Here is a 14,975-nt window from a genome sequence, read left to right as displayed (position 1 = left end):
TGCTTTTTATCCACTCCCTATATGACAATGGCTAAGGTACAATCACTAAATGTCCACGGGCTTAACTCGAACAAAAAAAAAAAAGACGTCTGGCGCTCCGGGAATTCCGGCACTCACGGGCCGATATCATTATGGTTCAGGAAACACATTTTAACAAGGGGGACTCTTTCGGGTTCGCATCCAGTTACTACCCACAGGCCTACCAAGCTTTTAACCCGCGAAAGAGGACGGGGGTCGCTATCCTTTTTAAAAAAGGGGCCCCCTTTCAGTGCTCCAGTGTATATCTTGACCCACTTGGACACTTCATTATTCTTCGAGGCACCTGGTAAGCGCAGGCCATTACCCTGTGCGCCCTGTACGCTCCAAACGCACGCCAACATAGCTTTCTGGCTAAGGATCTTACCCGTCTATCCCTCACGCTCTCAGCCCTTCTTGTGCTAGGAGGAGACTTTAACCTATCCCACTCTGCTGTCCATGACCGTCTGGCAGTGACCCCTCAACCCCCACAGGCACGGGTCCTTAGAGACTCCAAACTATTCCGCCAGCTGACTAGGAGACATGGTCTTTTTGACGCGTGGAAGGCCCTTCATGCGACCGACCGCCACTATACCTTCTACTCTGCCCCCCATCAGACCCACTCCCGCATCGACTATTTTTTGTAAACAACAACGCACTACGTATTGTCGATTCGGCGCAGATTTTCCCCATCTCATGGTCGGATCATGCCCCCGTCGCTTTCTCGCTACACATCGGTACCCCTATACGATGGCCATGTAACTGGCGGCTAAACAACTTTCTTCTACAGCATCCCCCATCCAAAGCCGAACTAGAATCCACTCTGGAACACTACTTTAGGGAAAACGACACCCCTGACGTCTCGCTCCAGACCTTATGGTCGGCCCATAAGGCTGTCCTCCGGGGTCGCTGTATTGCCCTTTCTTCAGCTATGAAGAAGGATGCCAGGGCAGCCGAACAGGCGGCTACCACAAAGCTGAAGTCCTTGGACGTGAAACTCCAAGTCTCCCCCTCTATCCCACTCCTCCGACGGATCGTTCGAGTACGGGCAGCCCTTCGGGACTTGGCCCTGGGCCAGGTAGAAAGAGCCCTGGTCCGCCTGAAACGGGTGTACTACAACAAGGGCAACAAGGCTCAGTCACTCCTGGCCCGTAAACTGGTGGAACACACCCATATGTCTGCGCCCCACCAGATTAAGGATGGGCGAGGTGTTCTTTTGACCCATCCCCAGGATATTGCGAACGCCTTCTCTGACTATTACACCGATCTCTATAATAAAGCCGAGATACCGCACAATCCCCCCCGTCTCCTGATCTGATGGACGGTATCACTCGTTACCTAGAGCGCGTGCAATTGCCCCGACTACGGACGGAAGACTTGCTAGGTCTTAATGCCTCTATTACGGCGGAGGAACTGGAGGAGACGGTGAAAGGCTTGCCCGCCCATAAGTCCCCCGGTCCAGATGGACTACCGTATGAATACTACAAGGCTTTCCTTCCCCTACTTAGCCCCCACATGACTAAACTCTATAATGCCTTTCTCCACCGAAATCCGGTGCCTACCGACATGCAGAGATCCTTTATATCCCTGATCCCGAAGCCGGACAAAGACCCAGCGCTATGCGCCAGCTACAGACCCATCGCCTTGCTGGACTCTGACTTGAAAATATTCACTAAGATCCTCTCGAATAGATTGAACGCACTCCTCCCCGCTTTAGTCCATAAGGACCAGGTGGGTTTTGTCCCCTTGCGCCAGGCGGGGGACAACACTCGGAAAGTCATTGACTTAATTGATGTAGCCAATAGGGAAAGCATGGCATCGGTACTCCTGAGTCTCGATGCCGAGAAGGCGTTCGATCGCCTGAGCTGGCCCTTTACGATAGCCACACTGCGGCACCTAGGCGTCACGGGACCCTTCCTGCAGGCGGTAATTAATCTCTATACAGCTCCTACGTCTCAAGTCAAAACCCCCTTTGCTACTTCACCCGTATTCCGGGTGACTAATGGTACCCGCCAGGGATGCCCCCTTTCTCCTTTGCTTTTTGCGCTATGTGTGGAGCCGCTGGCGGCGGCCATTAAGGGCAACCCGGATATTAGGGGGGTGTTTGTGAGAGGCGAGGAATTTAAGGTGTCCCCGTTTGCGGACGATGTCATTTTGACGTTGACCCACCCTAGGATTTCCATGCCCAATCTTCATGCAGAGTTGGCTGCATATGGAGCACCATCAGGGTACAAGATCAATGCAACCAAATCCGCAGCCCTCCCCTTGAATATTCCGGCAGCGGAGGTTGAACATCTGAGGTCCACCTTCCCTTCTAGATGGGAAACCGCCTCCATTAAATACCTAGGGGTCTCCATCACTCCCTCCTATAGTACTTTATATCACGCCAACTTTCCGCCCCTGTACAGTTCGATCAGAGCCCTTCTCCAAAAATGGAGGCCCCACAGGATCTCTTTACTGGGCAGGATCGCATCTATTAAGATGGTTATCTTGCCGAAGCTCCTTTATCTCTTTCAAACTCTACCCATCCCCGTCCGCTATGCCCACTTGCGGAAACTTCAAGGGGACGCATTGAACTACGTATGGAACCATCGGAAACATAAAATACCAAGCTCTGTCATGTCCGCGTCCCGGGCTAAAGGGGGCTTGGCGTTCCTGAATCTGGTGAAATACTAATCAGGCATCCCAATTACGAGGGATCCTTGCGTGGTTCCCGCAGCGGTCCCACAATAAATGGTCGCAAATTGAGAAATTATGGTTGTCCCCGATTCACCCCAACGGTCTTTTATGGAACATGCAGGTGCCGGTGCCTCCCGACCGACTGTTGGGTCCGATGTCCCACCTACGGCAGCTCTAGCGCCGGCTGTCTAGCTCCGGGGTGCTGCAATCTAAATGTTCGGTCATGAACTAGTTTCTCTACAATCCCGCAATCCCAGTCAGCCTCACTCACCAGATGTCTTGGTCCTGGGCCTCTAGAAATCTGTTCCACTTTGGCCACTTGGTTCATCCTGTCACCCGCAGGCTGCTGCCGTTCCCGGAGCTCCAGACCAAATTTGACCTACCGAGCCGAGCCCTTTTTAGTTATCTCCAGATCAGACACTTTGCCCAGACTATAGCCCCCACCCTGCAATTCTCCCCTCCGACTTTGTTTGAACGGATAATACTCGAGGGACGTAACCGTAGGGGTCTCATATCTGACATATACCAACTTCTTAATGCAATCCCAATGGACACGAAGGGCAAACACGCATACATGTTGAGATGGGAGAGAGAGCTGGGGGGAGGTACTTCCGATGGAGGCGTGGCAGACAGTCTGGAGGCAGGCAGCCAAAAGCTCGATGTGCACTCTCTATAAAGAAAACTCCTACAAGATCCTCTATTTTTGGTATCAGACCCCGGATCTCCTCCATAAAATATACCCCTCCTCCTCCGACCGGTGTTGGCGATGCCAGCGCGACAGGGGCTCTCTCTTCCATATCTACTGGACATGCCCCCTAATAGCTTCCGATTGGACTTCGGTCCGACACTTATTGACCGCCTCTTTGATGCACCTATACCCTTTACGCCACAATTTTTCCTGCTTGGCTTATCCACACCCAAAGATGGCCAAGCCATCCAGGAAGTTGCTCCGGCACATACTCACAGCTGCCCGCTACCTGATAGCTCTAAATTGGAAAAAAAAATACACCCCCATCCCAAGAGTACCTGTACGCCAGAATTAAGGATGTTGAATTGATGGAAAAGTTGACGGCTAGGGTGAGGGACAAGTTGGACGAGCACGGTGTGATCTGGGAGCGCTGGCATCTTCGGGAGGACACGAGGTGAGATGCCCTGGAAGCTGAGCTCCTAATCTACCTACCCTTCTATTCTCTCCCCCCTCTCCTTTTTTCTTCTCTCTCTTCTTCCTCTCCATTCGTTTCTTCTTCTTCTCTTGTTACTTCTGTTTGTTACTAATGCCGTGAGCTACAAGTTGGTACTCTGTGTTCCCTGCCTACTGTTTCGGTGGGGCCTGAGGTGCCAGTGATTGTGGATTTTTTTCTCTCCTCAACTGGGCACAGTGGTTTCCACATTTGACAGTTCTATTTTGTATGCCTATCCTCCCGCTGTGCCCTCGGCATGTAATGTTTCTGATTTTGTTGTTGTATATTCTAATAAAAAAAGTTAAAATGAAAAAATAAATAAATAAATAAAAAATTATGATTTAAATAGAATCGATTTAAATTAAATGGGTTGCATAGGATGCATTAAGGTGGAAAAAAAAACAAAAAACCTGCCACTGACCGGCCCCCCCAGCCCCCCGTTATACTCACCTGAGCCCCGTAATTCCCATGCTGGAGACACGCTCTTCCCTCTGCCCGTTGTCTCAGCTCGATTGGATAGATTAATAGCAGCGCAGTCATTGGCTCCCTCTGCTGTCAATCAAATCCAATGACATGGGCGCCGGGCCGAGTTCAGCATTCTGGTCTGAATATAAATGCTGGACTCGGGAGCTCGCCCGCAAGGTAACCCCCCCCGGAGAGCGCTTCTCCTAGGGGGTTATATGATGCGGGGAGGAGCTACCAGCACCGCCAGGGGACCCCAATCAAGATCAGTGCCACTCTGTGCAAAACTTGTTTTTTCGTTTTTTGTTTTTTTTTTAAATAAACACAAAGCTTTACAAACACCTTAAGTTTTTTTTACTAATTTAAAATTGACTGGATTCAAATCCACACTGCTGTAACCAAGAACACCATCCAAACCTGAAACCATGGAGGTGGAAACATTATGCTTTGGGGGCGTTTTTTCCGCTAAGGGGACAGGACAACTTAACTGCATCAAAAAGGGATGATGGATGGGGCATGTACCGTTAAATCTTGGGTGAGAGCTTCCTTGTTAACCAGGGCATTGAAAATGGGTCGTGGAGGGGTATTCCAGCAGGACATTGACCCAAAACAAAAGGCAACAAATTAGTGGTTCAAGAAGAAGCACATTAAGGTCCTGGAGTGGCCTAGCCAGTCTCCAGACCTTAATCCCATAGAAAATATGTGGAGGGAGCTAAAGATTGGAGTTAAGGTCAGCCTTGAACTCTTAATGACTTGGAGAAGATTTGCAAAGAGTGGGACAAAATCCCTCCTGAGAGGTGTGCAAACCTGGTGGCCAACTACAAGAAACGTCTGACCTCTGATTGCCAACAAGAATTTTGCCACCAAGTACAAAGTCATGTTTTGTGAAGGGGTCAAATAAAAACATATTTCACTCATTAAAATGCAAACTTTGAATGACAATTTTCGCGGCCATGCTACACTATATAAAATAATTTTTTTTCACACAAATAGAGCTTTTTGGTGGTAATTATTCACTACTAGGATTTTTATTTTTTGCTAAACAAAAAAAGACCAACATTTGAAAAAACTAAGGGTCCTTTCACACGGGGCGGATCAGTTCTGATCCGCCCCGTGGATATCCGTTTGCTCAGCGGGGATCACTCCGCCGATCCCCGCTGAGCAGGGAGATGACAGCTCCGTCTCTGCACACTGCGCAGGGACGGACCTGTCACAGCGCCGCTCTCCCCTATGGGAGATCGGATGACGACGGACCGCAGTGCCCGTCGTCACCCGATCCGATCCGCAGACGGATGGAAAAATAGCTTTTTCCTCCGTCACACTTTTTCGGATCGGAGCGGGTCGGATGTCAGCGGACATGTCACCGCTGACATCCGACGCTCCATAGACCTCTATGGAGCACCCGTTCAGGTCCGCCTGAAAAACTGACAGGCGGGCCTGAACGGGACGTTAGTGTGAAAGAGGCCTAAAAGTTTACATAGTTTGTTATAAAAATTTTGCAAACAGGTCATTTTTCTCCTTCATTGATGTGCGCTGATGAGGCGGCACTGGTGGGGACAAGTACGTGGCTCTCCTCGTTGGGGACTGATGTCCCTCTAACAGAAGCTGGTGATTGTGATCACGTGGTTGGGTTCGGCCCCTTACGCCGATAGATAATAGCTCACTACCTTGTAAAATGTTAACAGATTGGTCTGGCTAGAATGACCTTTCATAAATCCATGCCAATTATAATATTAATGATATAGTTTTCATATGCAAGAATTTGGTTATCAAGCCCTCAAATATTTTACATACTACTGATGTTAGGCAGACTAGTCTGACGTTTCCAGGTATACATCTTAGCCCTTTTTTAAATATTGGTACCACATTGGCTTTTTGCCAATCAGCTGCTACTATTCCAGTCACTAAGCTGTCCTTAAAAATTAGGAATAACAATCTTACTATAAACTGACGAAGTTCTTTGAGGACTCAAAACGTAAGCCACCTGGTCCCTGGTGATGAATATATCCAACTTACCCAACATACTACTCGTCCATTGAAACAGGGCAGCTTTGCATTGTCATCAGAGATCTCTTCTTTAACCACCCTGGAAAAATAAAACATGAAAAAGTATTAAAAAATGTTACACAGTTCTATAACCACCAATACATGCCTAGTATTTAATTCACCCCATCAATCCTTCAAGGGCACATGCAAGCAAGACTAAAATTACATTCAGTTTTAAAAAAATTTATTTTTGTAAAATAAGTTCCCAAACATTCTTATATTACCTAAAGCTTACATAAAATTAACAAGGGTAGCATTCGTTTTTTCTTGTCAGAGAGACTAAAACTAACTATACATGATTTGAAATTAGGCTAGTTCAACAGGAATAGGATGAATTTTGATCCATGTATTGCTGTTGCTGTTAATATGAAATCTATCAAATTGACTTCAAGGACAGGCTCATTGACATATTTTTGCTCAATCAGCGCATGAAACCAGCTGGCGGTGTTAATCAGTATATTTTGGCAGCGAGAGAACATGCACAGAATACAATGAAACAGCAGGGAGGATTTCCCCAACCACTTGAAATGCATGGATGGTGTCACCAGAACAGTTTCCTTTCACTTCCTAAACCAACCCCAGAAAATGGATTTCCCATCACTTTCAATACTGGAGACAATGGTCACCAGAATAAATGTGAATCTTCACAACCAGAACACAAATGGCAATCAAAACTTAACACTTTTTAACCCCTTCTTACTGTAAAAAAAAAAAAAAAGAAGGAGTATATACGTTACCAGTATCACATTACATTTATTGGGAAATTTTTATCTATTTTTAACAAGAGGATAGAATGGGAACATTTTAACTTCTGTAAGGTTTTATTCTGGTTTGTGTCTCTCTTAGGGAGATATCACCCATCTATAAATTGTCCTAGTGGCCACTGTCACAGGACAGAAAGGTAAAAAAAAAAAAACACACACACACACACACACACACACACACACACACACACACACACACACACACGCGCAAATCCAGTACGTCACTATAACAAGAATAAAAGGGAAACCTTTCAATGGATAAACCTGTACCACTGTCAATGAAGATTGCCCTTTATCACCATGAAGGGGACATATAATGGAAAAAAAAAAAAGGCTTAATTATTACCAATTGGTGCCTGAAACAAAACAAACATAAGTTTTGGTTTTAGATAGGTAAAAAAGGCTAGCCACTAACATTTAAAAAAGTTGCCTGTTGGTTTTTGGAACCCCTTTTAAATTTAGGGGGCACCTTGGAAAAGACTAGAGTTTAGTTTGTGGCAGATTTTTTTTTTTGGATGTGAAATTACAAAAGACATTCTATCTTGAAGCTGTGTGCGTTTACTGTAGCCCTGACTAAAAGTGCAAGACACATGTGGACTGTTCCTGGGTGTCCCCATCTTCTGCATTTTATTATACAGGATGTATATAGTATCAGTTTAACCACTTCAGGACCGCCGTATTGCCAATGTACGTCAACACAATGGCACAGGCAGGCACAATCACGTAGATGTACGCGATTGCCTTCCAGCGGGTGGGGGGTCCGATCGGACCCCCTCCCGCTGGTTACGGCGGTCCGGTTCGCTCCAGGAGCGCTCCGTGATGAGGGGATGGCCGTTCGTTTTCGGCCACCCCCTCTGGATCGCTCCTGGCCAATGAGAAGCTTCCTCCCACTGTGTATTGTTTACACAGGAAGGAGGAAGTGATGTCATTCTCCTCGGGGGGTCTTTTTGACCGGACTACGAGGAGAAGAGTAAAAGTAAGTGTGCACCAACACTACACTGACATGTAGGTACACACAGGCACACAAACCACCCCCCCCCCCCCGATCCCCCCCCGCCCCCCCTCCCCCCCCAGTCACAGTGTCACTGATTGCATTGATCATTTCTTTACTGATCAATGCATTCAGTGTCAGTTGTGACAGTAAAAACTGTCAGGACAGTTAGTGTTAGGTCCAGGGTAGCCCCCTATCACCCCCCAATAAAGATTTAACCCCCTGATTGCCCCTAGAGTTAACCCTTTCACCCCCTTTTGCCAGTGTCACTAAGCGATCGTTTTTCTGATCGCTGCATTAGTGTCGCTACAGTCGCTAGGTAGCTAGTTATTTTTTTAGGTTCACCGCCAGGTTTTTATAGCGCTAGGTACCCCGATATACTACCCAATAATGGTTTTAACCCCCTGATTGCTGCTAGTTAACCCTTTCACCAGCGATCACAGTATAAGTGTCACTGGTGACGCTGGTTAGCCAGTTAGTTATTTAGGTTCCCCGTCAGGTTTTTATATAGCGCCAGGGACCCCCATATACTACCTAATAAAAATTTGAACCCCCTGATTGCCCCTAGTTAACCCTTTCACCACTGATCACCGTATAAGTGTTACGGGTGACTCTGGTTAGTTTGTTTTTTATAGCATCAGGGCACCCACCATTTATTACCCAATAAAGGTTTAACCCCCTGATCACCCGGCGGGTGATATCAATTAGGTTTTAGGGTCAGGGTCTGCGTCGCCCCAGGCAGCGCTAGGTTAGTGCCAGTACCGCTAACACCCACACGCAAAGCATACACCTCCAGTAGTGGTATAGAATCTGAACAGATCAATATCTGATCTGATCAGATCTATACTAGCGTCCCCAGCAGTTTAGGGTTCCAAAAAAACGCATTGTTAGCGGGATCAGCCCAAATACCTGCTAGCACCTGCGTTTTGCCCCTCTGCCCAGCCCACCCAAGTGCAGTATCGATCGATCACTGTCACTTACAAAACACTAAACACATAACTGCAGCGATCGCAGAGTCAGGCCTGATCCCTGCCATCGCTAACAGGTTTTTTGGTAGCATTTTATATTCAAATCCGGAAGGCAGTGCTTGGTTTTCGGGGTCCCGTACGTGGCTAGGCTCCCAAAAAGTCCCCCACATGTGGTATCTCCGTACCCGGGAGAAGCAGCAGAATGTATTTTGGGGTGTAATTTGACTTCTGCCCATAGCATGTGTGAGCAATATATCATTTAGTGACAACTTGGTGCAAAAAAAAAAAGTTTGTAATATTCCCGCAACTTGTGGCAAAATATAAAATATTCCATGGACTCAACATGCCTCTCAGTAAATAGCTTGGGGTGTCTACTTTCCAAAATGGGGTCATTTGGGGGGGTTTTGTGCTATTTTGGCATTTTATGGCCTTCGAAACTGTGATAGGTAGTGAGGAGTTAAATCAAAAATTTGCACCCTTAGAAATCCTGAAGGTGGTGATTGGTTTTCAGGGGTGCCGTGCGCGACTAGACTCCCAAAAAGTCCCACACATGTGGTATCCCCATACTCGGGAGAAGTAGCGGAATATATTTTGGGGTGCAATTCCACATATAACCATGGCATGTGTGAGCAATATATCATTTAGTGACAACTTTTTGTAAAAAAAAATTTTTTTTTTTTTTTTGTCATTATTCAATCCCTTAGGACAAAAAAAATAAATATTCAATGGGCTCAACATGCCCATCAGCAATTTCCTTGGGGTGTCTACTTTCCAAAATGGGGTCATTTGGGGGGGATTTGTACTGCCCTGCCATTTTAGCACCTCAAGAAATGAGATCGGCAGTCATAAATTAAAAGCTGTGTAAATTCCAGAAAATGTACTCTAGTTTGTAGACGCTATAACTTTTGCGCAAACCAAAAAATATACGCTTATTGACATTTTTTTTACTAAAGACATGTGGCTGAATAAATTTTGCCCTCAATGTATGACTAAAATTTAGTTTATTCGATTTTTCTTATAACAAAAAGAAGAAAATATCTTTTTTTTTCAAAATTTTCGCTCTTTCCATTTATATCGCAAAAAAAAAAAAAAAAAAAAAAAAAAAAAAAAAAAAAAAAAAAATCGCAGAGGCAATCAAATACCATCAAAAGAAAGCTCTATTTGTGGGAAGAAAAGGACGCAAATTTCGTTTGGGTGCAATATTGCATGACCGCGCAATTACCAGTTAAAGCAGCGCAGTGCGAAATTGCAAAAAGACCTCTGGTCCTTAAGGTGTTTATTGGTCCGGAGCTGAAGTGGTTAAGCAGCATTTTCAAATATAAAGTGGGACAGTACAATTATAGCATCAAAGGACTAGGAGGTCCCCGTTTGTGGAGCTTACAAATCTTGCATGGTGTAGCACTGAGTATCAGTTGAGCCTGTCCCCTTTTAATATTCTGACTTGCAGGCGAGATTAAAAAAAAAAAGCTAATTCTATTGCCTGTCATCATACACCCTGCAAACTTCTGTACATAATGCCCATCGTCATACCCTTTGCACTCCTCTCCTATACATACTGTACTCTGGCACACTCTCTGCACTCCTGTCTTGCATATACTGCCCACTTTGACACTTCTGGGTTTATTCAATCCACAGCCTTTCCTATTGTAGAAAGGGCTTTAATAAAAACAAAAATGTGTGCCCTATCGAAAACAAATATATAAAAAGTGCAAAAAATACATTGCTGGTACAAAAAAAAAAAAAAAAAAAAAAAAAAGAAATCATCCTAGAGACCAGAGTCATTGGAATTTTCCCTTTAAGATGACCAGGATGTAGTACAATGTAGAGATTAATCTGCAGGTGAACTGCCAGCTAATTAAATTACTATCTGATTACTAGGCAACTGCTATATGTTGACATGCTTGACTGTATAATCCGTGGTCAAAGATCCTTTTAGAAAACGTGTTTACAAGTCTTGGAATTGCTCATCTGTCTAACCATAGGGAATCCTTGTATACAATAGTTTGGAATTAAACATTGATACAATTTTTCCAGTACACATTTTACCATGAACAATATTGTAATTTGGATACCAATACCACCAAAAAACTGTTTATCTGGCTTTTATCCTTAAAATTGGAACTAAAAGGCTAAACATTTGTAATTTTGAATAAAAGGAGGATTAAAAAAAATAAATAAAAACCTTCAGATTTTTTTTCTGTTGATAATTGTGTCCAATTGGGGAGATGTCGCCCCTTGACTACTTGTCCCATAGCCAAAACAGGAAACGAGAAGAAAAAGAAATCCCTCCCAAGTGAGGTAATGCTGGGATGTCAGCATGATAACCTTAACTAGTGTTCCCATATGAAGATTTGCACCAAAATTTTGGCCAAAAATTGTGTTATCGGCATTCAGCCGATAGAGAAAAAGGCGGCAATTTTGCTGCTAATTCGTGGCGATTGTGTCACAATTTTAATGTGCTTATGGTGCGTTTTTCATGGGTCATGTGACTCAAAAACAGCATCAAAACCATAATAATACGGGTGCATTATGCGTTCTTGCAGCGTTTTCAATGCATTTTAACTGGGAGGTGCGTTTCTTCTTTACATAGAATTTAAGTGCTGGTTCACACTAGCGCAATGTGGGAAGCAGCACGATTATCGCACTCACAGGCAGTTCACACTGCCCTATGCAAACTGCTACAGGTGTCAATAGAGAGTTAATGACACCCTAGTTAGGACCGCATATCACAGTGAGATTGGTCAAATGGTGCAGGAGTCGGATGGCATGGGTGCCAATGCGATACAAATTCAGCCATACAATCTGTATAGCTGAATTTGCATCGAACAGATATTGCATGTCATTTGCACAGGAGTGAGGTGCGAATCACATGCAATGGCACCAGTGTGAACCCAGCCTAAAAGGGATACATTTTTCTTGAGCCTCTCTTGCGCTAAAGGTGCGAACAATGGCCAACAATAAACTCATATTCATTTACATTGATATTAAACAGTAAAATACAATTCTATAAAAATATAAATATTTTTTAAAAACTTCCTTTATGACCACTTTAATCTCCCTTACAGGTGCACAGACAACAATAAAAACTGACATGTGTTCTAATCACGCTACAGTTTTGCCTTTCACCACTTTCTGCCCAGGACAATGTGGAAACTTTTCGCATATATGTAAAAATCAGCATTTTTACTAGAAAAATTACTTGGAGACGCAACATATTTTCTGAAAGCAGGGGCCCTGTTGTAATTTTTTGTGCAGCCATTTATCGAAAGACAATTTTCCAGCAAAAAATAAATAAAACACCACACTTTAGATGCTTTCTAGTGCACACAAATAGCCAATTTTTGGGTAAAATATAAAACATTATGTTGCACAGAGTAAATATATACCAAACACCTACGTGTAATACCCAAATTGTCAGTGCCGACTACCATGCTGCATGACTCATGCACCCTTCGCGTCACCTGACAAAAGACCGCCATTACTTCCTTCATGCACCGATGCACTGCCCCCACTTTGAGCTATGAAGATGGTGGGTTGACAGCTGGTCATAGATCACACCTATTCCCCCCCCCCACTTCTAGACAATGCCCGGCTGCCTATTTTAACCCCATTTCCCCAGTCTGTACTGTTGATGCAGTTGTGTGGAGACACGCCCTTTACGAGGAGGACAGAGGAAAGTAAGGGAAGATGTTCCTCAAAGACATAGCACACCACAATGGGGTTGTATATCGCTGCCCTATCAAAGTATGTGACCCCCATTACGACCAGGTGTTAAAGTTCTCTTTTCTCTCCTCATTTTTTCTCTTTATTTTTTCTAAACATGCATGGATCCCAACTACATGTACAATTGATACAGGCTTCAGGCAGCTGCCTCTGGACTCCACTGAACTCTGACGGCCTCCTGTGTCAGGAGGTTGTCCGTTTTTCCTATTGCCCCCATAAAGAGACTTTGCTATTGTATGATGGGTCAAGTTCTAGGCATATGCACTCCGGGTTCCCCAACGGATGTGTGGGGGTGGGAGGTTTTTAAGTTCAGAGTTTACTCTGTTTTTTTATATCTTTAGTTTTTGGGTTCCCCCTTTTTTGTTGGTATATTTTTTCATATGCAATTGATGTACACGGTGATCTCTATTGGACATTTAGTTCTCGTGCCCTGGCTGAATATGGGGGCTGGATGTCCAATAACCTACAATGTATGTTATGTGTCCTCTCCCGGGTCAGTCTGACAATCACTCTCCCCCTGCATATACACACTATGGCTCCTGTTCGAATCTCGTGGAATGTCCGAGGTCTAAATGATAGAATCAAGAGGTCCCTGGTAATGACCTACTTGAAGACATACACACCTCACATTTGTATATTGCAGGAGACCCACCCGGTGGGTTGCAGGGTCCTCAGCCTTGTAAAAAAAAAAAAAGAAAAAAAAAAAAAAAGGGGGTGGGACCCTACCATCACTCCACATATTCTGGGTATGCCCGAGGGGTAAGTGTTCTCGTACATAAGGCCCTCCTATCCTGCTCCTTGTTGAATGTTAAGACTGATCCGGGGGAGCCCTGATGTATGTGGTGGACAATGTGGAGGTGTTGATCCTGGGCCTTTATATACCTACACCAGTTAATATGTCCCTACTTAAATATCTGATCCCTATAGCGTCTGGGGACGTGGCCGGGGACGGACGCATACCTCAGAGCTAGTAAACCCGCATACTCACACGGGTTCATATTGGTATACCTTCACAGGTTAGAGGGGGTGCGTGGCGACTGATCCCAGGTTGGTTGGAAGTAGCATCAGTCTCTTCCCAAGTGGCACCAACTTTTACTGGTTACTGGGAGGACAACCTACAGTCAGCCCCACTGCCGATAGTATGGGACGCATTTAAGGCGTGCGTGCGAGGTCAATACATGTCAGCAATCAAACCAGCATGTAAACAATTTCACCTCAAATTACAAGATAAAGAGAGGATGTGAGGCGGCTCATGCAGCTGACCAGTCAGACGTTACCTACAGTGAATTGCTTAAGGCGCGTCGTCTGACTTTGCATTTCACTGAGTTGACCCACAGTTACTGGGCGAGGAGGGCGGAGTCCCTCTTCGAACAGGGAGATAAAAATGGGAAGCTTTTGGCCATGCTGGTTGCAGAGCAGCGAGTTCAGATCAGTATTCCTTGTATAGCCAGCTCTCAAGGTACCCTTTTGACAGACTCAAGTGACATTCTTGACACCTTTGTACACTATTACAGCACTCTTTGCATACCCATACCGACATAAACAGGATCTCGAATCCCTGCTTAATTCCATATGTATACCAAAACTGTCAGTCAGATCAAAATATTTTAGAAGTAGAGATTACTGAAAAGGAAATAGAAACTGCTATCAGATCCTTCCCACCACACAAATCACCAGGGCCAGATGGCTTTGGAGTCTCTTGTGCCAAGGACTTAAGACACCATTTCACTTTCTGCGAACACAAGACACTACTGGACTCTTATGGAGGTTCAGGTGGTCTTATTGCCAAAACCAGGCAAGGATCCCTTGAATTGCTCTTCGTACAGACCCATAGCTCTCCTCAACCAGGACCTTAAAATTCTCACTAAAATACTGGCCACGAGATTATCAAAAGGTAATAACCACACTGGGTTCATACCCCAGAAGTTCACTGATGCAAATCTCCTTAGTCTGTTTTCGCACCTACAGATCGATCATGCTAACCCCCGAAGCCAGGGCGATTGTGTCGTTCGACATGGCTAAAGCCTTTGATTCTGTGGACTGGCATTACATGTCCACTATATTATGGCATATGGGGTTTGGAGAGGTGTTCCTGGCATGGATATCCCTCCTATACAGCTCACCCAAGGCAGCAATAAAGATAGGC

General features: G+C 45.1%; 1 protein-coding gene across 1 annotated transcript in view; it reads right to left on the bottom strand.

Annotated features, from left to right (window-relative positions):
* The window catches only part of DVL3 (dishevelled segment polarity protein 3), a gene marked incomplete in the record, with an annotated part of 225,661 nt that overhangs the window by 161,404 nt on the left and 49,282 nt on the right, over positions 1-14,975 (bottom strand). The window contains 1 exon segment of the mRNA XM_077487709.1: positions 6,354-6,423. Within this exon segment, the coding sequence (XP_077343835.1) occupies positions 6,354-6,423 (70 nt within the window).

Source organism: Lithobates pipiens, unplaced genomic scaffold (assembly GCF_037356315.1).
Source record: "Lithobates pipiens isolate NorthernLeopardFrog02 unplaced genomic scaffold, aLitPip1_a1.2 Scaffold_18, whole genome shotgun sequence".
In the NCBI taxonomy this organism is placed as follows: Eukaryota; Metazoa; Chordata; class Amphibia; order Anura; family Ranidae; genus Lithobates; species Lithobates pipiens.
The sequence above is the reverse complement of the archived record's forward strand: the minus strand, read 5'-3'. Positions and strand labels throughout refer to the sequence as shown.